The sequence below is a fragment of the Cricetulus griseus genome, chromosome 8 (genome assembly GCF_003668045.3).
Source record: "Cricetulus griseus strain 17A/GY chromosome 8, alternate assembly CriGri-PICRH-1.0, whole genome shotgun sequence".
Lineage (NCBI taxonomy): Eukaryota > Metazoa > Chordata > Mammalia > Rodentia > Cricetidae > Cricetulus > Cricetulus griseus.
The window spans coordinates 52,092,909-52,117,002 of record NC_048601.1 but is presented as its reverse complement, the minus strand read 5'-3'; the positions used below and the strand labels follow the sequence as shown (position 1 = coordinate 52,117,002).

Here is a 24,094-nt window from a genome sequence, read left to right as displayed (position 1 = left end):
ATTCTATTTTATTATGAGTTATTGTTCTGAGTGACTAATTTATAAATTAAAATTTATCTTAGTTATGTGTAAGGGAGGAAAGCTGTATAAACTGAAGGCCATTGATTTCTGCATTTGGTTCCTGTAGTGTGCCCTGAGGGCAAGAGGCTTGATAACCATACTACAGCCTATCCGTCTGTCAGACAGTTGCTTTGTCTGTAGGTGTGGGATTATGAGAGACTACCAGTGGGCATTGTGTGCAAGCTTTTTTATGGATGTGCCATTTCATATACATAGAAATGATAAACTGAGTCAGGCGGTGGTGGCGCACGCCTTTAATCCCAGCACTCGGGAGGCAGAGGCAGCTGATTTCTGTGAGTTCGATGCCAGCCTGGTCTACAAAGCTACACAGAGAAACCCTGTCTCGAAAAATCAAAAGAAAGAAAAAAGAAAAAGAAATGAGAAACTGCCAAATGATCTACTTTTAAAGTTATAAGTCATATACCTCAAACAATACAGGATCATTATAAGCTAAAATATATTCCCTTCAGATCATTACAAAGGTTGGGTTGAGGATATAAGCTGTGGAATGTGTGCTTGCCATATCTGGGGCCCCAGGTTCCATCCCCAACACTGCAGAATGAGTAAATAAGGACCTTAAGGCTACCTATTGCCCTTACATGCAGCTTTAGCTGTGTAGTACCTAAAGTGTCTGTAGGAACTCAGACTGCTTTTTATCACTTTCAGGGTCCGTTTTCATTTCCTTGTGGGTGTAAGGATTTGCTCAGGAGGCCAGCCAGCCAGTCAGCTAGCCAGCTGTGGCTTGGTTTTGTTTTTAACAAAAACAGCATCATACTGTTTCAGGTTCTGCCACTTGGTCTATACAAAACAATGGCCCATTATGACCTGGCACCCGGTAGAATGCCCTGCAGAACCCATTAGAGAACACATTGCAGAACATTTCGCAGAACGTACAAGCCCACCAGCCCACTGTGAACATCCTTGGCTTCTGACCCACTGACCTGTCCTGGCTGACCACCCAGACTGTAGCTCAGTGAGGGAGTCACCCCACCCAGTGGCTTCCAACTTGCCCTGAAGGTGAACAGCAGCCTGAGGCCTCTCTACTGACAGGAGGAACACGTTTCTTTCTTGATACAGGATCTTACCCATTCAATCCTCCTGCCTCAACTTCCCGGGTGGCTGAAACTGCAGGTGTGTGTACCACTGGTTACACTGCAGATGCTTATTGAGCACCTACTGCATGTCAGGCACTATCCCAGAGGTAGGAAGGGCAGCAACGAATGAACCAGTCTTTGGTGTTGGGCGACTCTCAGTCCCTCCAGAGGGTGAGGCCAGCATAGGGAGGGGGAGAAGATCTGGAGGTTAATGTACAATCCCAGGCCCTTATGCTGAGGGCAGGCACTTGGGAATAGGTTGCAGGTGTGCGGAAGAGTGGTCCATTCATTGACTGTGGAGTTCAGGTACTGTGGACTTTGTTTGGGATCATCCAGCTAACCTGCCCCACCCACTCACCTCAGGGACTAGGAGTTCTAGTGAGGTCTGGGTGAAGTGTATCAGTGGGAGAGATCCAACCTTCAAACCACCTATTGTTCAGTTTCCCCGGCCCCTGTTGTGCCCACCATTCTGATTATATAAAACTCCCCTTCTGGGAGGTAGATTAAGGACACTGGCAAGGTCTTGTGCAACTGACTTTTCTGGGGATGGAATCCAGAGAGGGTTTTCCACACTTAGACAGGCACGGTACCACTGAGCCACAACCCCAGCCCCTCACCTCCGCGTTGTTCAATTAATGGGAACTCAATTAATGGAAACAGGGTGTGAAGGAAGTACCCCAAGGGCAGGCTGCTTAAGAGATACCCGTAATCCAGGACCCAGCTCTCGGAAAGCTTGGAGAAGAGCCTGGAGCCTGGCACTGGCGAGCTGCTCTGGACAGCCCAGGACTGAGATGTATGGGGGAAGGGTGAGAAGGACACTCTGCCCACACTTGTTGGGCATCTAGTAGACAGGAGACATCTGTTAACTGGGCTGGTCAATCTATTTGCCTTGTCCCTCCCCATCCCCCCTGAGTCTCAGTATCACCATTAAGTGGAACTTGAGGCTAGGTCTCCTAGCCGGGACATTCTGAGTGTCCTGTTTCCATGGTGTTTGTAATAGGGTAGAGGTGGAATCTGACTGGTTGCCATGTTCCATCAGCCCCCTTCCTGCCCATAAACTGAGGTTGCTAGATGCTTGACAGGGGGTGGAGAAGTGTGGCTGGCTTGTGGATCTGTGCAGTCATGCCTAGTGGGTGAAGGGCACTGGAACAGGGCTGTTCTGGGGACTCTGCCCCTACTCCAGGGCTAAACAGCCTCAATGGAAGACTAGTAATGATTTCAAGGACCCTCATTCCATCACCAGATGGCACCTGGTATCCACAGCCTCCTGACCAGCCACCATGCCTCCTGGGTACCTCTCTGTACCATCTAGGTGGTAATACTGGGCCAGTCTCCTGCTCAAGAGTCTTCCAGTGGCTCCGCCGTGCTCTGTGAAATCAGACTGACTCTAAAGAAGAATTTGATGTTAGAATCTTTCCCGGATCTGGCTCACCTGTCCTTGTTGTCTGAGGTTCTCAGCTGAGCCTGGTCCTTTGTTCCCCATCATTTTCTTCCGGCAAGGGACATCTTGAAGCTTCCTGGTCTATGAAGCGTTCTGTCCCTTGACCCTGGGTGGTGCTTTACATAAAGGAAGTCCAAGATCAGGAGAGTCAAAGTGGATTTGAACTTCCCTACCTCAGCACCTAGAATTCTGTTGGACTCTAGGCCTGAGTCCTGAGCTTGGACCTCTGTGAGCTTGCCTTATATCTGCCTGCCCACCTACTAGGGACACACCAAGAGGAGGGGGGGTGACTTCAACATCTAGCAGAGGGGTGTGGCTCACAGAAGTGCACCCCCATCCTGAAATGAGAGTCTGTCTATACTTTGAACATCTGGTCCAGGCTTGGAGCCACCCATCCACCCACCTAGCAGGTATTTATTCATCCCAAGTTGTGCAGATATGGCCAGTTAATAGGGCAATCTGAAGTATGCCCTCCTGGGACTGTCTGTTTGGAAAGAGTGATAGATGTCCCAACAAAAAAGTGATTCCGGTGAACATCAAAAACAGGTAGGGTTATCCAGGGCTGGTGTCCTTGGCCTCTGGTTTGCTGTGTGATCTTGGTGAATCCTAATCCCTCTCATGTCCTTGGGTTTGAGGAGACCACTTGGTGGATAATGAGGAAGAGTTCAATGTCTGTGCTATCATCATGGCCTGAGGTACCATGCACTTGTCCTCTTGCTGATTTTCCAGATGGCCTGACCTTGCTCTGAAAGAGTTCCTCCCGATTTGGAGACTGGAGTTCCAGAGTGGTACTGAGCAGAGTTGTGGCAACTGGCGTTTAGTAGAGAATATCTCCTTGGGAACAATGTGGGTTTGCTTAAACTATTAGTGGGAGAATATAGATTAGAACAAACCTTTAAAAGGAGAGAGAGAAAGAAAAAAAATTCCCCACGCCTGCCAGCCCCTCCTAGGTGCTGTAGAGTCTATTTCTGTCTTTCATTTTTCATGGGTAGAAGGTGGGCTTTTCTTAAAGCTATCCTGTTTGTGAGCCTGGAAAAATGTGTTGGCCCTTCCGAATATTCCCCCAGGTCAGTTTTCAGCCACACCAGGTGTTTTTTTGTATTTTTTTTTTTTTTTTTGATGGCGTGGTTCTGAAGATGTAACCCAGAATGGTACGTAGGGCTCTCTACTCCAGCCATTTTCCTCCCCTGCCCCACCCCAAGCGTTATAAAACACTGGTATTCTTTCTTTGTGGGACTGTTTTGTTTTTTTTTTTTTTTTTTTTTTTTTTTTTTGTTTGGTTTTGTTTGGTTTTGTTCCCCTGTGACCAATTAAGACACAGTAGGGAAGGTTTGGCACGGTGGACTTTTGGGGAGTGGGGGGTCTGTGATGTCCCTTTATGCTTCTTCATGTCCCCAAGCCCCACTGGCTGGAAACTTACCACCCCTCTTGGCAGTGTTTTGTTGGCTGAAAGAAACTAGGGGAAGCCAGCATGGTCTCCTTACTAGTAGAGAGCCACGCCTTCTTAGTGCTAACTCCTACTTTAAATTCTGGGCCACAGGCTCCAGCCAAAGGCTAATTTGCTTCATTTGAATATAAAGCGTTTAGCCTTCTGCCAGCATCCCGGAAAGCCCCATATCTACCACCAGGAAAGCCACCCTCCTTGTTTATTGTGTCTTAGGCAGTCAGGATAACTACCACCAATTCTCACCTCCTTGAGGACCCATCCTGAGCCCCTCTCCTTCTGTTACTAGGGGTCTGGAGCTGCTGGGCTTGGTTTAGTGTGGTTCTGTTATGGGGATGTAAATAGCAGAGCAGCTGTGCTCAGATTTTGTTTTTAGATGTGAGTTCTTAATTTTTTTTTTTTTTTCAGCCCAGGCTGGCCACAAACTCATGAGCCTCCTGTTCAGGCTCCCGAATAGCAAGGCTCTCACCCTCATCACACTTCAGGTCAAGCTGGAGTCTCCAAGTTGGAACCTAGCATCCAGTAGATTTTTAAAAGCCTAGCTGAGATAGCTGAACAGTGGGTTCACCTGTTTTTCAGTTATTTGGGAGGATGAGGAGGGAGTGTGGCCAAGAGCCCAGGAGTTGGGGTGACACAGTCCCTAGAGCCACATAGGGAGACCCAGGCTGTAGATCTTTCTTACCCAAAAACTGAAAATGAATTAGATGATACATTCTATTTCCTTAGTCTTCACATTTTGCATAGGAAAACCCCAAGGCCTCCCTGAAGGCAGGTGACTGGCTCAAGGTCATAGGGCTGGGAGTTGGCTGAGCCAGCCTTGGGCCAGTGCCACCTTGGAAAGGATGCTATGGGGAAGCCTTTTGCTACTTACTCCGCAGTGTTGGCGGTCCAAAAAACCGCAGGAGACTTTTGCAGGCAGCCAAGTCGGATGTTAAGTCAGGGTAGAGCCCAGGGCCAGCCAGGCCCTGCAGACAGGCCTGGTGGCTCTAGGCAGTGTGTCAGGACAAGGCCCACAGCATGAGATCTGGCATGTTGCCTGCTGGGGTGGTGGTGGTGGTGTTAGGGGACTCTTTGAGAGAGGCTCTTAGCTCCTGAAAGACAACACAGGGCCTTCTGGAATATCCCTCAAATGGCCTGCTAACTAGAGCATGGGGGCCAGCAGAAGCAAGGGCTATGTTAGAGGCTTCCCCTTGACCCGGTACTGGTGCTATCCTTGTGGAAAGTTGCAACCTCCTGGAATTGTCTCAAATTGGGCTCTACTTTGAGAATGGAGAGGGGCCCTGTGGTATGGTCTCCTGAGGCATGTGTTTACATGGGTCACCTGGCATCAGCAACTGGAGGAGAGGGACAGATTGAGTTTGAGTTCATAGAGCATGTTGGTCCCTGGACCAGAAGTGCCAGTTGTCACAGAAAAGAGACTAGGTGGCTCCATCCACATCTGTGGCATTTAGAGCTGGTAGAGCTGGGGGTGGGGTTCACAGTCTGTTGTGAAGAGTCCTCCAGATGTCTCACAGGCCTGCCTGTGAGGAATGAATTAAATATGCCTTTCTGTGTGCTCTGAGGTGAGGGCTGAGGGTGAGGGTCAGGACTAAACTTTGCAACAGACACATGAGGGATAGAATGTCAGACTGTAGGGGACCTAAGATGTCACCTGCATCCTCCATCTTGGTCCTAATGGGTTGAACGTTTGAGTGAGCATAAAATGACATAGCAAGTTCAAACCAAGGCATAAGTCTCTCTGTCTCATACTAGGTAAGCATGCACTCTGCCCCTAGCCACATCTCTAGGCATTTAGTTAATTAATTTTTATTGGTGTGTGTGTGTATGTATGTATGTATGTATGTATGTATGTATGTATGTATGTATCTATCTATCTATCTATCTATCTATCTATCTATCTATCTATGTACGTACAAGTGTATACAAGTATCCTAGGAGGCCAGAAGAGGGCTTTAGGTCCCTGAAAGTAGAATAACATTTGGTTTTGAGCCTCCTAATGTGGGTGTTGGGAAATGAACTCTAGTCCTCTGCAAGAACAGCAGGAGCTCTTAGCTGCTGAGCCATCTCTCCAGCCCTGCATTTATTTAGTTTTTGAGACAAGGTTTTTCTCTTTAGCTCAAACTGCTCTCAAACTTACTATGTGGCTCAGGTCAGTCTCCAACTCATGATCTTCCCACCTCAGCCCCTCCAGGGCTGGGATTACATGTATGTACCTCCATTCCCTAATGAGACTGGATCCTATGGTTGTAGTCTGCAGAAATCAGTTTAAATTAACTTTAGAAGTAAATAGAACTGGAGAGGCCAGGTTCAGTATGCTTCAGGGGTGGTTGTATCCAGGTGCTGAACTGTCATCAATCAGTTGCATTTTTGGTTCCTCAGTGCCTATTTCTTTCTCCATGGGGGCACCTTAGCTGCCCCAGTGAAACCCCACCCCCGCAAGCCATCCCAACTTAGAAGGAGCCTTCTTTTAAAAAAAGTTAATTTTAGGATTATGTGTGTATGCATGGTGTGTGTCTATGTGTGTGTTGAGGGCGATGCACATGGCATGGCATACTTGTGTGTGTGTCAGAGGAAAACTGTGGAGTCTGTTCTTTCCTTCCATCTTTGTGTGGGTTCTGGGGATAGAACTCGGGTCTCCAGGCTTAAATGGCAAATGTCTTTAACCCATAGAGCTGTCTTGCCAGCTCTTCAAGCCCCAGGGATTTTTGTTTTGTTTTGTTTTTAAACAAGAGTTCTGGCTGTCATTCTAATTGTCCAGGCATAGTCAAGTCCATCAGTGAGCCACCCATGGCTAACCCCTCTGATTGTCCAGGTCTTGTTCACATGCTCCCCAGGAAGTAAGAGGTGAGATCAGTTCCTAGATACCCCATAGGATGAGATCAATACATGTGCATCTCCAGATCAAATCAGTTCAGGCTGTTGCCATGTAGGGTGTGAGTGCCAGCAAGCCAGATAGACCCACTGACACAGATAGCCACTCTTACCTGTCTGAGGTGAGCTGGCCTCTTATTGGTTAGGATTCACCCCAGACAGAGTGACATCCTTCATGGTTCCACAGTGACATCCTTCATGGTTCCTTGAACACTGTACTGTGTTAAGAATTGTGCTTCAAACATGCTGACTCAATCCTCTTTCTTTCTTCCTTTGGCACAGCCCAGGAGAGTCAGGTACATGTTGCCATTTTCCATTTCTGTGCCTTGACCATTGCAGATATTACCAGTCCACTTCTGCTTCTGTAGGGCTGTGTCCAGCCAGGAAGTGGCCGAAGCCCCAGTGGCTTCTTACTCATATCTCAGTCTCATTCTAGCATTTTGGGCTCCTTGAGAGCAGGGACTTCAGCTTCTTGGGCCCTGCTGGCATCTTTCCCCGTACAGTGCCTGGCACATAGTAGGTGCTTAAGAAATTGTTGACTATTCCTACTTTGTGCTACCTTGGACTCATTGAATGTGCCCTGATGCAGTAGTGGCAGGTCTGAGGAGGAAGGCTGGTATATACTGACAGGACTGCTAGAACTTTGCTCAAGTTGTGGAACAAGCAAGAAGGTAGAGCTGCCAGGGAGAAGGAGAAGAGGGGCTTAAGGGGGGACAGGTGCCCTTGCCCACCTTCCTCCCTCACCCCTGTGCATCACCATTAATCCTGGTTTAAGTGTCCCTGAAATCTTAGATCTCCATCAATAAGAATGCCTTTCCCGATTCTACACATTTTTATATTCCAGGAAAGCTGAAAGGCTTTCCTGTGTCTGGGCCAGAAGCACTGCGGGTGGCCTGGGACTCCAGGCACAGAGCTCTGTCCCCACTTGTCTGTTTCCCAAATCCAGTCCTAAAGAACAGGCTCCTTTTCTTTCTTTCTTTTTCTTTTTTTTTTTAAGCATCTGAGGTGCAGCCCTGTTGTGGGGCTCCCACTGATCGTGCACAGGACTCTGGGGTCTATCCCAACACTGTAACATGAACAATAAATCAGAATCCATGAGATGGCTTCTGGGCCATCTCCCCATGGGAGAAATGCTGTGCAGTGGAGTTCAGCAGGTTTTCTGGGCATGAAGGTTCTCAGTAATTTAAATGCGGTAATTGGTGGGCTCTGCCTTCTAAGACTCTTGGGGCTGGGCTGTCAAGGTGGCTCCGCTATGGAAGGCACTTGCTGCCTGCTAAGCCTGTTGACTCCAATTCAACCCCCAGGATCCACATGGTGGGAAGAGTCTTCCTGCAAGTTGTCCTTCGACCTCCACATGACAGTCCCCCAACACACAAAGAAATGTAATAATAATAATGATAATAACAGTAAAAGGGATTCTCTCCACCCCTCTGTCTAGCTTTGTCCATAGGGGATCGTCAGTGACAGACCTGGGTGGGTAGGTTACAGAGCGGGTAGTGGTGTGGGCTTTTTGATCTGGTCTAGTGAGTGGATTACCAATGCATGCCAGCAAAAAGAACCGCTCTTTTAAAAAAATGTTATATGTATTATGTGTGTATGATATATGTCTCTGAGCATGGCACAGTGTATATGTGGAGCTCAAGGGACAGCTTGCAGGAGTAAGTTCTCTTCTTCCATCATGTGGGTCTGGGAAATCAAACTCAGGTAGGTTATCTGGCTGGGCAGCAAGCACCTTCACCTGCTGAGCCATCTCTCTGACCCAAAAGGGACCTTTGTTGTACATCAAACCCACCAGGGCTTCAAACATCTCACAGTGAGCAAAGGCAGTTGGGTGATTCGTTGTGACTTGGGCTGTGTTCAAGGGCACTGAAGTCAGAAGAAGGATTCAGACTGAGTGAGAGAAAGGAAGGAAGGGGGGAAGGGAGGAGAGAGAGAGAGAGAGAGAGAGAGAGAGAGAGAGAGAGAGAGAGAGAACATATGTTTGTGTATGACTGACCACATGGGCCTGCATTAGCACACATGTGAGAGTGCAGGTCTGTGTGTGGATATACATGCTTGGGACTCAGCATCTCCCCTGTCAGGTCCCTGGGGTCCCACAGGTCCCCTCCCTAGCATATGTGTGTTGAGAGTCACCCACAGTCAGACCTGGTCACCCTGGGCATGCAGGCTCTGACCACACCTCTTTGCTTCCTCTTTGCAACAGGTGCAGAGCCAGCCGCACAGCCCCTTCAGAGGAGCCTCTCAAGCGTAAGTAGTTTTTCAGCTTCCGTACAGGCTCACCAACACCACCCTCTGCAGGGAGGAGTCTCCAGCTTAAAGTGTCCTCCAGGCTCTAGGAGAAGACAAAATAACTGAGGGGGGCCTCATCACATGTTCTTGGCACCTGTGGGTGGAAGGTCAACTGGACTGCCTGCCTGTACCTGTGCTGTGCCAGGGAATAGATGTGGCAGGTGTCACATGGGGCGTGGGAGCTTGGATGAATTGAGCCTGAGACCCACCTTCACAGGTGGCCTGGCTCCAGACAGGATGCTCCAGATTTTGATCACAAGCCTCTCCGCTAATCTCTTCTATTTGTGTGCATGCTCACGAGGGTGTGTTTGTGCGCATGCGTACGCACCTGTGTGCAGGCCCTGCTGGGGATGGAAGGGTGCTAATTCTGAGCTCTACCACTGAGCAATAGGCCCAGCTTCACTGAAAGTTCTATTAGAACAAAACTGAAAATGTTCAGCAAAGTTGTGAGATCTCTGAATTTCTGATGCCCTTCACTCTGATGGTCCTGGTGTTGATGCTGGCCAGAGTGTATTATCTATACCCACTGCTGTCTTTCCTATGAAGAGCCACATTAATAATATTCTTGCTGAATCATTGGGGAGTAATTTACAAATGGGGGTGCCCCTTCCCCTAGTCCTTCACATATTTCATAAGAGCAAGGCCATTGTCTTATGTAATCACAGCCCAATTATCAGCCCGGGACATTTAACATTGACATAGTTCTCATATCTAATCTGCTGGTTGTCTTGGTACTTACTACAGCTTGCTTTTTCTTCTCATTAATTTTTTCCCCCTTTCTTCTAGTTCAGAATTGTAATAGTGCCCATAGGAAGGATTTTGATATTGTTTTTCAGACTGATTTAGCTGATTTTAAACTTGGGACTTCAAAGTCCTTTTAATCTTGACATTTACTAAGAAACACTGGAGGGTGTATACACACTCTCTGGAATGTTCTAAGTCCATGCCCTGCCATCTGCCAGCCACGCCTCTTTCCTGCCACTTTGTTGATCTTATGACCCACCTGTGGACCCTGCTCTCAAATTGGATAACTCCGCCTTCCTGGGTAGAGATTGCTTAATATCTAATCTTCTTCCCTCCCAGCTCTCACTCCCTTTCCCTTTCTGCCTCTTTTCTTTCTCGTAGCTCTGGGGTGGAGCCCTCTGATGTAAACCATTCTCTATCCTGCGCTATACTCTCAGTTTCCAAGGCAGGTCTCTCACTGGCACAAGGCTGGGGCATGGTTAACTTCGGGTCATCTGTGGAGCTCTCGTGAGTCCCCTGGTAACTGCCACTTGTGGCTGGATCCAATTGCACTTTTGTTCACTCTCCCTGGATGAATGTGCTTCTGTGTCAGTTACAGTCAGTCAAATGGAGACCAGGGGTCCTCTGATGTCAGATGTGCCCACCCCCAGAGGCTCAGAAGACCTCCCTTAGCAGCTGTTGATGGGCAGATAACCTTCTCTGTTGTGCTCAGAGTCTTCACTTTAATGGCCATGTGTCAGGGACTCTTAACGGCCTGTGGGTACTGGACTTGCCTGGAGATGTAACACATTACCTTGTTATAACCCCAAGAGCCATGTGACAACCTCAACAGCCATGGTAGTAGGAGTTCTTATTCTTTCTGTAAAAATGGCAGATGAACAGGTGGAATGCATATGAGTGCCAGGCATGGCCACACCCCTCAGCAAGTTGGGTACAGACTTTCAGTAGTGCTGTCTCCTAGGTACTCGTATCTCCTTTGTGTAGATTGGGAAACAGAGACTCAGCGGTAAAGGGGCACCTTCCAAGTTCCCACAACTATGAACCCACTTGTCCAACTCTGGTACCCACTTGGTGGCACTGCTGTCCCTACTGCCCTCCCTATAGGCAATGAGTCCCCTCCAGGGACTCCCCTTCTCCTTCCCCTTCCCAAGACCTTCCTGCTGCTGGTTAATAAGCAGCCAAGGATAGTGGAAGCCAAGGAGGCTGCTGCTTGCTCCGAGGCTGGAATGTGAATTCTGTTTCTAGATAAAGAGTCTTGTGCTAGTGGCTGGCCTCTTGGGGCCTGGCAGCCTCATAGGCAGAGAGAAGATGGAGGCCGGCCTGCTCCTCCTCAAAGCTAATCCTAGATGCAGACCATGCTGTGGGGGCACTTTGGCCCTTCAGACTGCCCTACACCACTTCTACGTAGCCCTTCTGGCTTGCTCTTTCTGAAAAAGCTCATGGTCTCTCTTCCACCATTTACATGGTGGTCAGTAGGATTTGAAGGGAGCTTATTACACAGATATGATACACACTGAGTTCTGGGTGTGGCCCACCCCCACTCATTTCATGGGGCCCCTAGCCTTTGGTTTTCATCTCAGAAGGGTATCTTTTCAGCTTTGTGGTGGAGAGAATAGAGCTGAGGTGTCAGGCAGGTCCAGGTTCATTCTAGTTCCAGGGCTGGGATGTGACCCAGGAATCCCTGGCACTACAAGACAAACTACAAAGCTCTCAACCTAGCCCCAGAATGTGCCTGATGTGTGTGACCTTGAAGGGAATCACTAAACATCTCTTGAGTCTCAGACTCCCCACTATAAAAAGCCAAGAGAATTGAAAGTCCACTGCAGGACAGGGGTTGGCAGAACAGGTGACATGGAGCCTTGGTGAGCCCAGGGGAGTTTTATGGGCTCAGCTAGTTTAACAGAATTAGTGCCAAGCACCACACATAGAATTACCTCATCAAAGGAGTCCTTGGAGCAGCTGCACCCCCTCAATTGAAGAGGCAAGTCTGCCTTCCAGGGTGCTGCCCTCTGGGATGATCACTTCTGGGTTCTTGTCCTCTGCTGTGCAAGGTACTCTAAGGAGGAGACTGAGCAGGGCATGCCTCCTGCTTGTCTGTGTATTCCATGTGTCCTTTACTGAGTGCCACCTCAGTACCAACCCTGATGCAGGGGCCAGCCCTGAGCTTTTCTGTCTGACGCCCTGACTGTGGTTGTACATGGGCATATCTTACACCTGGATGCAGTGTAGAAGTCCTCCCCTCCCCCTACATGGGGCAGAACCCAGGGTGCATGCTTGCCTCTAATTCTGCCACTCAGGCACACTTCTATCCTGGGATACCCATTTTAAAGATGTGCAGACCCCAGATAAGCTTTTTGTGTGGCAATGACCAAATGAAGCCCCACTGTCACTTAGGGTCTGGGTGCCCTGGTACAAGGGATTCCCCTCTTGCTGCCAATTCCCTTGTCTGTTAAAGACTTGTGTGGAGCATAAGGAAGCACTGATCCCGTCCAGTCTCAGCCCCAGCTTGGCAGCTTAGTGGGACATTTCCATGGGGGGTCACAGCACTTACCTCATTTTGACTGGTATCCCTCTGCCCATCATTTCCCATGCTGACTCTCTCTTTGCCTCTGTCCTACCCCTCCACCCTCACTCATCCCTGCAACCCTATCCTTCACCCCTGGACTCTTGTTCTTGCTATTTTCTAACACAAGTTTTATGATTTTTAGCTGGAGCCCTTGATCATTCCTCTTACAGGGCCTTCTCTTGCCTCTTATCTAAGGCTGGTGATGGATCAGTGGGAACAGTGCCACAATTGATTAGTAATGTCTGTCAGGGGAGCATGCTAGCTGGCTAGCAAAAGGTGAACTGTATATCATTTGTATGACATTCCCTCAGTAATGTATACCTGAAGAGGGAAGCCCAGAGGCCTTCAAAAGTGCTCCATAGCCAGCAGGAAAGAGGCTTCATGGGGGTGGGGAGAAGAGTAGGAGGGGTCTGGGGAGGGAGAGGGTGAGACCTTGTTTTTCACACCGGGCAGCCAGAGTATTCAAACTCTCATATTATACTGGGCTTTGTGTTTTGTGCTGGGTGTGGATAATGCAGGGATCCCTTGGGACACCGGATAGGATTGCCAGGTAAAATACAGGGCACTGACTCAGTGAGCATTCCCAGGCACCACTCTGTGAGCCATTCTGTGGTTTCTCCGCAAGAGTAGCAAATGCTCTTAACCGCTGAGCCATCTCGCCAGCCCCAGAGTTTGGATATTTTTAAAAGCTTGTGTCTCTTATTGATGCATCTTTCTAACTGTGGTCATAGAGCATTGCTCTTGGAGACATTCAAAGACATCTGTCATCCTAAAAGAGGCAGAACCAGAGTGGCCTTTGTTCTTGGCTTTTGAGACGGGGTCCTGCTGTATATATCTCTTGGAATCTAACAGCATCCTCCTGCCTCAGCTTCTTGACTGCTGGGATTATAGGTATGAGCCATCACACCCAGGTCCAACAGTGGCCTTCTCCAGGCTGACTGATGCCTGGATCCTATGGCCAAGGAGAGGTGTCACCTCAGCTTCTTACCTACTCTGCTTGGGACAGGATCTTAACCCTTTGACCTTTCCAGTCTTTGAGCAAGTTTGCCTTTTTATCTGTTACTAGCTTTGCCATCCTGCAGAAAGACCAGGGCTGGCAAGAATGCTTGATGGCAGGGGAAGTTTGGGGAAACTCTCTGAAGTATATGAAAAGTGAGAATCGAAAGTCTGATTGTCAGTCATCAAAAGCCTTGGGCTTTTCTGGTGTGGGCGTGTATATTTGAAATCCTAGCCTCCAGGAGGTGGAGTTGGAGGATCAGGAGCTCATGGCTATTGTTAGTTACACAGTGAGATTGAGGCCAGCCTCAGCTACATGAGACTGTCTTAAAATACAAATGTAGTGGACTTTTCTGTGGTTTAGTCTCTACTGTATCCTGTGGACTCAGGTGAGAGACAGACTGCTCAGTCTGGAGATTGCCAGGGCAATCTGAAGCTGTCTTAGTTATGTGTCCTCTGTGTATGTGCTAGCAATGGAAACCGGGGCTTCCCACAGCCAGACAAACACTCCAGCACCGAGCCTCACCCCGTAAGGATGCTCTGGACACACCAACTATTTCCGATGTCTTAAGCAACAGGTGGGCACAAGACCGGAAGGGCATTACCCTTAGAGGAAGCAGCGTGTGTAAACGCCTGGTGTGGCTGAGAGTGAAAGCGAAGAGTAACTTTCAGGAAGCTGAGAAAGGCGTGTCTTGGCCTGGCTTATCTTCTGGGCAGGGGAGGGGACTCTCACCTGATGACCTCAATGCTGGATGTTGTGTCCAAGGGTTGGTCTTGCTCCACTTTGGGGAACCAGACTGTGGAGACAGACCAGTGGCCATATTTGTGGCTTGAGCTTGCGGCTGTTAGGTAACTGTTTTGATGATGGGCATTCAAGATGGAAAAGCACAACTGGGCTCTCACCCCAACTCAGCCTAAGAGTCACCTTGGCTGGAGGTTCTGGGAGGAATGCTGTTCTTGGGAGTATTACCTAGTTAGACATTTTCACAGGGCTTTGGGGGGTGGGCCATAGAGAACCACCCTGCCAAAGCTCCTTGTTTGTCACCCAGTGGATGGAGAACCAGAATATCTGGTGTTTGCCTGGTGGGTTTGTTTGTTTCTTTCACAGACATGAGAATGGTCTCATGGAATCAGTGCTTGTTTGAAAAGTTCCTAAAATAAAAGCCAGTGATCTTCCAGGGTAGAGGGTGTATTGTGGCTCCCAGAGCATTTTAAATCTGATCTGTGCTGAGGCCCTTCCTCCAGCCTTGCCTTATGTAATTTGAGATGGTCCATTTAGCAGATGATGCTACTGAGGCCCTCAGGGAGAAGCCAGGGTCCTGAGGTCACCACTCAGATGGCCAGTGACCCATTAGGTTCTAATTAAAATCTAGGTGAGGCAGTGGAGGAGGCCGACCAGATTCTCAAAAGGAGATATTGCCTGCTATGGACTTGAGAGCAAAGCTGCAGAAGCCCCGGGGAGGGACCCTCCTTTCCCAGCATCAGGCATCAGTGTGTTAGGAAGAAGTAGTAATGTAGAACTCGGCCATGGTGGGGGAGGGGTAAGAAGGAACTCCTTGACCAAATAAATAGATGAGTCAATTAAAAAGGATGGAGTTAGGGGCTATTTATAGCTATGGCCTAAATCACAGGTATCCTTGCCCCCAAGGAGGAAAAGGAGACCTTTTTTTGGGTGTCCCAGGCTGTATACATGACTAAGCTGATTAAGCCCTAGGCTGTGGAGGGTGGGATACTGGAAAGAGTGACTGAGAGCTCAGAGTGACCGCTCAGGGAAGGTGAGGGAAGCGGGGGAGGCACTGCTGGAGCAGGCAGGGGGTGGGGAATGGCTTGGGCTAGGGCAGCCCCTAGAGTTGGCTGTCCCCACTATTAGTCATGGAGAATAGCCATTCCTTGGACTTTGTCCTCCTGATTGTTTTAACCTGGTTGATCTTAAAGGTTGAAAACAAGCCCTCTTTCTTAGCCAGAGGGTCGGTATTTAGCAATCACAGCTGGTATCGCTGACTCTCACCTGTTCTGAGTATAATTAAGTGGGAAAACACTTAGCAAGGCCTGTGTGGCATGTGGGTGGATGTTGCTGCTGTCAATGCCACCTGCCACATTGCCACCATGCCAGCCTGTGACGGCAACTGTGGTTAATTTGCAAAGTGGCCCCTCTACCTTTAGCCACTGTCAGGAGTCGCCTCTGCCAAGTTGAAGGGGGGTAGGACTTTGGGTTATTTAAAGGTGATAACCTGGAAATAATCCTGAGCTCAGCAGTTAAGTATCCAAGACTCGGGAGTGTACTTCTTCCTGGCTGTATAAAAAACTTCAGTCAAGTGGCTTAACCTTGTGAGTGTTGGTTGGGCATCCACAAAGTGGGGTGATGACTCTCATCCCACTGGCTAGTACGGGTTGGATACCTAGAGCCTGGAATGAACTGCCTGAGCAGGTGGGTATCTCTCCATATGCACAGGACATTTCCAGAGTGCTTTTGTCCCTGCACGCTAAGATGCTCTGAAGGTCCATTGCCTTTGGACTAATTAGGAGATAAGTGAGCGGCAGCAATCATTGGAGAAGGATTTAAGGGAAGAAGGGAAATATTTAGCCTGATTAAAAAAAAAAAAACTGTTATTAGGTGGAATTATATAAAGCACCCAGAGCTGTGTGGCCACATGTCAGCTGCAGCTATTATTTCAACCATAGGAAAACAGTTGGAATTAGAGGAACAAAGGGTTGCTATGGCTACAGCAAACCCAGGTCCTTCTCAGTGCACCTGGGGCAAGTCCAGTCCCTGCTCTGGAACACAAAGCAATCTGAGGCCACCAGAGAAGGTATAGGATTACTGCTGGGGAACCAGAGCCACACTGCCGGGAGATGGGTGTAGGCTGGGCAAGGAGGGCTTCATTGAGGAGAGGGGAGAGCCAGAAATACATTGGGGTGTCTGTGAATTGCTAGGGTGGTTAGAGGTGGGAGTCCTCCCCTCCCCCATGGTGTTGAGGGTAGAACCAGGGGCTCTATGTATTCTAGGCAAAGCTCTGCCACTGAACCATATGCCCTAAGCCCCTTATGGAGATTTTTTTTTAAAAGGTTTGTGTACTTTTATTTTATGTGTATGAGTGTGTGCCTGTATATTTGTATGTACACCATGTGGGTGCAGTGCTCACAATAGTCCGAAGAGGGCATTGGATCCCCTGGAACTAGAGTTACAGATGGTTGGGAGCCACCAAACTCTAGTCTTCTGCAGAAGAGGAGTAAGGCTCTTAACTAGTAACCCATCTTTCCAGTCCCATGGAGACTTTTTTTTTAAGATATTTTCCCCATGATGTAAAAGAAAAAACATTTTAAATCTTATTTTCTGTGCATTGGTGTGAGGGTGTCAGATCCCCTGGAACAGGAGTTAGAGTTGTGAGCTGCCATGAAGGTGCTGGGAATTGAACCTGGATCCTCTAGAAGAGCAGCCAGTACCCTTTAACTGTGGAGCCATCTCTCCAATCCCAAGAAAACATTTTTTTTAATGGGAAAAAAAAGGGTGCATCTGGTTAGCAAAGCACTTGGCTAGCATTTGAAGCTCTGGGCTACATTCCCAGCACAGTGGAAAAAGACAAAAGAAGTGTAATACTAGGGACCCTGTCTCCCCAATAATACCAGCTGGTGAAGGCTTTGTCCCAGATAGATACAGGCCATGAGTCTACTCAGCCATGGGGGCTCTTTGGGAAGACATGAATCTGAAGCAGTGATCACTACTGCCCTCAGCCCTCCACCTGAGGGGCACCCCCCAGGGGGAGGGTCAGTGGAGGAGGTGGAGTATTAGGGTGATACACCCCATGTTTGAGCTCTTGCAGTTAAGGAGCCAATCAGACACTCACCAGGGCTATGCCCAAATCCTGGTGGCAGAGGTTTAGGGAGAATGTCATTATCTTGTCACCTGTAGTGCCAGGTGCTACTCTAAGGGCCTCTGTGAGCTCCCCTAATCCCAACAGTGCTACTAAGCAGGGCCCATTCTCTGGGGACTGCTTTGTGAGTGCTCTCTCCCTGAGAGAGACCAGTGTGCCTGAGCCTGTGCCTGTGTGGGAGGGACAGTGGGGCTCCAGGTGTAAGGTTCCTCACTGGTTTAATCTCACTTTAGTGAGGGGCAGTCTGTCTGCAGCAGTGGAGATTGAGGCCTCCAAGGTCTGCCCTGCTCTTGGCATTCCATAGCAGGTGTTTCTCTGGCTAGGAATATTCTGTTTCCACCACTGTAGGGGACAGTGTCCCCTCTCACAAATCCAAGACATGTCCCTGTGGTATTGTGCCATCTATGACAGGCTAGTCCAGCTATTTTTTGCCCTTGCTACGATGCTGAGCTGAGGGGGAGCTTCTGTGGCCCTGGCTGCCCACTGTGGTTATGCGCAGCCTCTGACACTTTCTCCTTGGATCAGACAGGAAGGTCCTACTTAACTGCCCAGCCCCAGAAGCCACCCCGCTAGTCCTTGCCTTTGTCTCTCAAACTCCTTCCAGTTAAGGCAGGCAAAGTGTTTGGCCCTGTCCAGAGTTGGAAGAGCTGCCACAGAAGGGACTGAAGGGCCTTCAGCTTTGCTAGCTGCCGTCCATCCCCCTACAACCCCTCGCCCCATAAGCCTGGCACATGTGCACTGCATCAGCCAAACAATGGCTGCTGGTCAGTTTTGTTTGACATTTTATCCAGTGCCTCCCAGTTTACAACCCTGCCCTTCCCAGCCTTGATTCTAAGACTACTGGGAAGCGGATGTAGCAGGTGAGATTTCTGGGCTCCACCTTTAAGGTTGAGTTAATAGGTACAGATGGGTCCTGGTACTCACACCCTAGCTTATGCCCCAAGGTTCTACAGTCTATCGGACCAAAGCCTGGCCAGCTGGGAGTGGTAGGTAGCATACACTTTTAATTGGCAGGCAGAAGCAGATGGATCTCTATGAGTTTGAGGCCAGCCTGATTCATATGAGTTTCAGGCCTGCCAGGACTACACAGTTAGACCCTGTGTCAGTCAAAACAAAATGAAGACACCAAGGTTTCCCAAGCAGATCTTGAAACGTTGCCCAAAGTTTCCTAGTTCTGAACCAGAGCCCAGTCCCAGGTGAATGGTAGGTGTGATGTGGCAGGTTCTGGGATGGCCAAGAAGGTTTCAGTGGGATATCCTTAAACATGGGTGTTCTAAGAGTTTAGAGCCAGAACAAGGAATACCAGGGGAACGTGTCCGTCCTGGGATACAAAGGGGATCACCCACCCGGGATTGGACAGAAAGGGTTGGTGAAGCTTGGATTCAGGTGAAGTTCAGAGAGAGCTCTGGAGGCAGCTGGGAGCCGCTGCTAGTTCTTGAGCTGGGGCTGACCTGGCTGTCAGGCAGAGTTTGCTAGAAGTGAACTGGGGCCATGCCTCTGAGTTTCCAGCAGCTGGTGGCAGGTCATGAGAAGGCAGTGCTGTGCCTTGGGTGGACATCACAAAAGCTTACCCGGGCTAGCAATGGAGAGGCAAGTGCTGGGGTTGCCCTGGGAGATGCCCTATGCGCAGAGGAAGACACAGCTGATTTGTGTCAACCTCCGGATACTCCCCACATGGATTTTAACGCTGAGTTTTTCTTCTAGCCAAGCAGTAGCTGGTGTTAGGCACCATCTTGTAGCCCTGGAAGCCGCTGCCACCGCCACCCGCTGCACCAACGTCCGTCAGCCTGACAGAGTTAGATATGAATCCCGTGCACCCAGGTTTGCAATAGGAGTTTATTCTCTCTGCCTCTGGCACCTGTTATATCTACAGGGTGGGGGTATTAAGAGTGTCCCTACTCTCTCCACCTCTCTCTTGTTCCCTCACTGGAGCACATCTCCTTCGGCCACCCATGGCAGAGTACTGTGGGGCCAGGGCTTTGGTTTCTTCTACAGAGTGGGATTGTGTATGGACATACCAGGGCTTCTGAGGCCCTATCATGCAGCTGCCAAGGGAATTCCCTGGTACTTGACAAACCTTTAGGGAAAGTTCACCCTAGCTAGAGTCATCTGGGGAGATACTCGGGGAATGTGTTGTATGATCGAAATTGAAGCAAAGATTCGGGGCTCTCCAAAACAACAGCGATAAGAATCTCCATCTTCTTGGGGAATTTGTGCTCTGAGGCTATGACCAGGTTCTAGGTCACTCTCTCCTAAGTGTCTGTTGCTACATTTTGCCCTGTGGCTCTGCAGGCATCCCTGCACCAACAGGGTCCTCAACACTCTATCTGATGTGTTTACTGTGCCTGATGTCAGGAAGCAGCTGGGGCTCTTGGTGGGAGGGGTGACAGACAGCTGAGCACAGGCTGGTGATGTTGTAGGACCCTGAGGCCATTGCCCTGGAGGCTGACTGTCATTGCCTGGTGGGGGTTCTGTTCTTTACTCTTGTATGGTCAAGGTGTGGGGTGTGAGAGAGCATCCTGTGGAGGTCTTCAGCTCCTGGGAATGGGGGTGGGTTAGCAGGCACAGCTTCCCCTTTGCTCAGAATCGAGGGTGGCTCTGGGTGGGTGACTGCTCCTGCCATGCTTTTAGGTCATAGTCTGATCAGGCTTTGGTGCCAGGAAGGAAGGATGCCCTTCCTGTGTGGGAAAAAGAAGCATTGAAAGATGAACCCTTGGAGGGAGTGGGGGGTGTATTTACAAATATCACACACTGCCCAGACATCACACCCACTGCACAGATGGTAAGGCTGAGGCTCAAGGGTGGACTTGCCTAAGGCCACCTAGCAGAGTATACTGCCTGCTCTCCATGAAGTCGTGACTTCAGACAGCAGAGATGACAACTTTAGGGGCCTGGCAGTGCAGAGGGAGTCACAAGGTGGCCTAACACTTGGGGCTTCTCTTGCATTTCTGCAGAGTGAGAGAAGGGTTCTGCTTCCCTTTCATAGAGAGGACACAGGGTGCAGCCTTGGGTTTCTGTAGCTTGAAAGTGGGGAGTTTTGTGGAAGTGGCAGAGGCCTCCAGAAAAAACCCTGGGCTCCACATGCCTGCCTCAGGACCCTGGTGCCCCACACCCACCACAAGAGGCCTATGGCCCTGATGCTGGGGAAGTGACGCTGCTGGAGGTGAATGACAGCCCTGTGGCTGGGTGAGTCAGTGCCAGGAGCCCATGCCTGCTGACTCACCTCCCCTGGCTCCTCAGCTGAGGGGGAGGAGAAAGTGGGGAGGAGCAGAGCTGTCCCTTCAGAGCCAAGAGCATGTCCACCTAGGAGCTAAAGAAGACAGGTGGCTGGCAAGGTCAGGAGCCAGGTGTCCTGAAGCTTTTTGTGTACAAAATCTCCAGGTGCACACACCCCGGCCCTGCTTCTAAGACAGGCCCAGAGCACCCTGGAGGTACCATGGTGTGGTCAGGCCTCCCTACTTCCTCCTTCTTCCTCTCCCTCCTTCTTGCCCCCCCTTCTCTTTTTCTCCCCCACCTTCTCCTCCTGCCTAGCTTTGTTATTACAAACTGGAGGTCTGCTGAATGGCATTTGGTAACTAGGTTACTTCCCCAACCCCCAGCCCCCAGTCCCCAACCTAGGTTCTGGGTGTTCAGTCCAGAGGGGAAGGATCTTCCCTGTACCCCTTTGCAGTCTCTTCCTACCTCAGAAGCTCTCTCCTGTCTTTCCTCTGAACTTCCCATAACTTTGTGTTTTAATAAAACGTGCTTTCCCACTGTCTTTGATTTTAGGGAACAATAGGATGGCCCTGTAACTAGACCAAACAAGTAGATGACAGGCAGGTGACAGATGGGGCTTTGTTTCCACACAGCCATCTTCTGCCACCAGGGAGAACTGCCACTCTGAGCCAGGCCTGGAGTCATGTTTTGTAGAAGGGGAACCCTGTGCTTTGCAGAACTTGGCTTCATCTCTGGAGTCTGGTGCTACCTGTGCTTAGAGACACTGTCTTCCGCGTATCACCAGTAGTGGACCTTTAGCCAATAGGAAGGAGGTCCGATACCCATTCTTTGCACACAAAGCAGCTGCCTTCCACCATCCCATGAGTGACTGACTCTGCTCAGAAGGGCAGTAGGTAGCTCCAAGGTGTGGGGGTTAAATGACCAGAAAGTCACAGAACACAGGCCCTTAAGACCCTTTTCCTGACCTGGAAGAAGGTTGTCCACTCCAGGAAATCTGGGGCTTGTAAATGAAAGGGTTTTAGCTGTCAGTGGGACAGTGGGAAACTCATTATAAATCTAGGTTTAAACCTGGACTTCCACTGTCTATTTGCCAGGTCTATTGTAGCTATCTTGTAAATTTTGTTTGTGTTTTCAAGGCAGGGTCTCCCTAGGTAGCTCTGGCCAGACTGGAGCTCACTATGTAGACCAGGCTGGCCTCAAACTCACAGTGATCCACCTCCTGAGCACTGGGATTAAAGGCATGTGCCATCACGCCTGGCTTATCTTTTTTCTTTGTTTTATGGGTGGTTTGCTTGAGTTCATGTCTACACTACATGCATACAGTACCTGCAAAGGCCAGAAGAGAGTATTAGGTTGAACATACCATGTGGGTGCTGAGAACAGAACCCAGGTCCTCTGGAAGAGCAGCTGGTGCTCTTAACCACGAAGTCACCCTTCCAGGTCCTAGTATGGCTGTCTTTGTGTATACTTTCCCCTCCTCTCAGAACTCTGTTCCCCCAGATCTTCTAGATAGAACTTGGCTTGATGGCAGTATGATGAAAAGCACGATCTGTCTGGATATAATCCCAGCTGTGTGTGTGGCTGCAAACAGAACCCACCACACCCTATCTGCTTGCCCCTGTAAGCTGGCAAAAGGTATTGTTCAGTTTGGCAGGTCCCATCTGGAGGTCCTCTAGACCTCTGGGTGAGGATGTGGAGCAAGAGCATTCCTGCTCTGAGCCTCAGCATCCACCCTGTGCTCCAGAGGGTGAGGTTGCAGCCAGATCAGGAGTAGGATGCTGAGCCCCAGGCACCCTGGCCAGAGACAGAGCTAAGCTAATGCTTCAGCAAGCTCACTTTCACTCTGATGAGGGTTCTGCTGCTCAGTGTTCTGTGCTCTGTTCCTGGCCAGTGGAACCACCAGCTTCCTGGTTGGCCTCATGGGGACAGGCCATTGGAGCTCAAGCCTGATCTTGCCTGTATACTCTTAACAAGCCTTGACTTGCCCTTTACTGGCTGTGTTGACTGAGCTGGGCCAGTGGTCTGACCAAAGTGGGACTGGCTGGGCCACGCCCCTTTTCTTTGAGTTTGGAGCACAGGCGTTAGAGAAGTTGGAAGTACTAGTGCCACTCAGCTCTCTTGGGACACCATGAAGGATCTGGTCCCAGGGGATCCCAGTCCAAGAGGCACTTTGGTGGCAGTAGCCTAGAGCTGCCCATCCTCCCTGGTCCCTGTTCTGTTCTGCCTTTGCCTGCCAGACTCCAGGAGATGGTTCCGTTGTCACACTTGACTTAGCCTGTTTGCAGAAATAGATTACCAAATGATGATGAAGGCCATGTGATCCAATTAAATGATTAAATTGCTTAAAGGTGTGCTTTTTATTTTTTTTATTTTTAAAGGCTTTTAAAAAGTAATTTCTCCTTTAAAATTTCTCTTGAGCCAGTCTCATGTAGCTCAGGCTAACCTCAAACTTACTATGTAGCTGAGGATGATCTTGAACTCCTGATCCTGGTGCCTCCTCCCAAAAGCTGAGGTTACTGGCCAGTACCACCACCCTGGCTCTTAAGTTTTCCTTACAGAAACATCTACCCTGCTTAGAGGGCAGAGAACATTGTTAACCAGCTCACTTAAGCCAATGATGCTCTTTACACAATTCTTAGGGCCAAGAATGTAACCTGAGCAGAACAGCAGACTCTTGGCAGACAATTCTAGTGGATCCCAGCCTTCCTACTCAGACATTACTGATGGATCCCAGCCCTCCCACTCAAACATTACTGATGGATCCCAGCCTTCCTACTCAGACATTACTGAAGGATCCCAGCCCTCCTACTCAGACATTACTGAAGGATCCCAGCCCTCCTACTCAGACATTACTGATGGATCCCAGCCCTCCTACTCAGACATTACTGATGGATCCCAGCCCTCCTACTCAGGCATTACTGGTAGATCCCAGCCCATCTGCTCCTTGCACCTGTACATTTGTTATTGGTCTGTGGAGACTTTGCTCCAGTGAACCCCTTTTGAGTTGTGAGATGTTCTTGCTGACTAGAGGCAGGCTCCTGTGCACAGGGTCCCCATCACAGTCCCATGACCCCTGGTTCAGCCTGTCAAGTCATGTGGCCCTTCACTTCCCTGTTTGCTCTTGAGCTTGGTTCCCTAATTTGTCAGCTGGCTCAGTGGCTTGCAGCTGGTTTTTAACTTTTAAAAATGACATCTTTTGAATGTGAGTGGGCTTGTGTGTGCACTGATCACAGTGCTCATAAGTAGGTCAGAGGAGTCAGTTTTCTCCTTCCAGCCTGTGGATGCCACATCTAGGGATTGTGGCGAAGCACTTTTGCCCACTGAGCCATCTCATCAGCCTGTATCTGGCTGCTTAAAGGCCCCCGGACCTATTTTACTTGTGAAGTTGTAGAGGTGGCATCCCTGAATGTCATGGGTGGTTGAGAACATGGGCTTTGGATGTTTGGACAGACCTAGGGGGCATTCACACTCCTGTATGCCTTGTGTTGCCATGGTCAAATG

At 49.5% G+C, this 24,094-nt stretch overlaps 1 protein-coding gene across 2 annotated transcripts in view; it reads left to right on the top strand.

The window, feature by feature from the left end:
- Slc6a6 (solute carrier family 6 member 6) overlaps positions 1-24,094 on the top strand; it is a 71,808-nt gene that overhangs the window by 5,907 nt on the left and 41,807 nt on the right. Inside the window, exons 2-3 of one of the 2 annotated variants that reach the window (XM_027428886.2) lie at positions 9,114-9,157; positions 19,082-19,198. In XM_027428886.2, the coding sequence (XP_027284687.1) occupies positions 19,180-19,198 (19 nt within the window). In that variant the 5' untranslated portion in view covers positions 9,114-9,157; positions 19,082-19,179. The remainder of the gene's footprint in view (positions 1-9,113; positions 9,158-19,081; positions 19,199-24,094) is intronic. The other variant, XM_027428887.2, reaches the window with a different exon arrangement.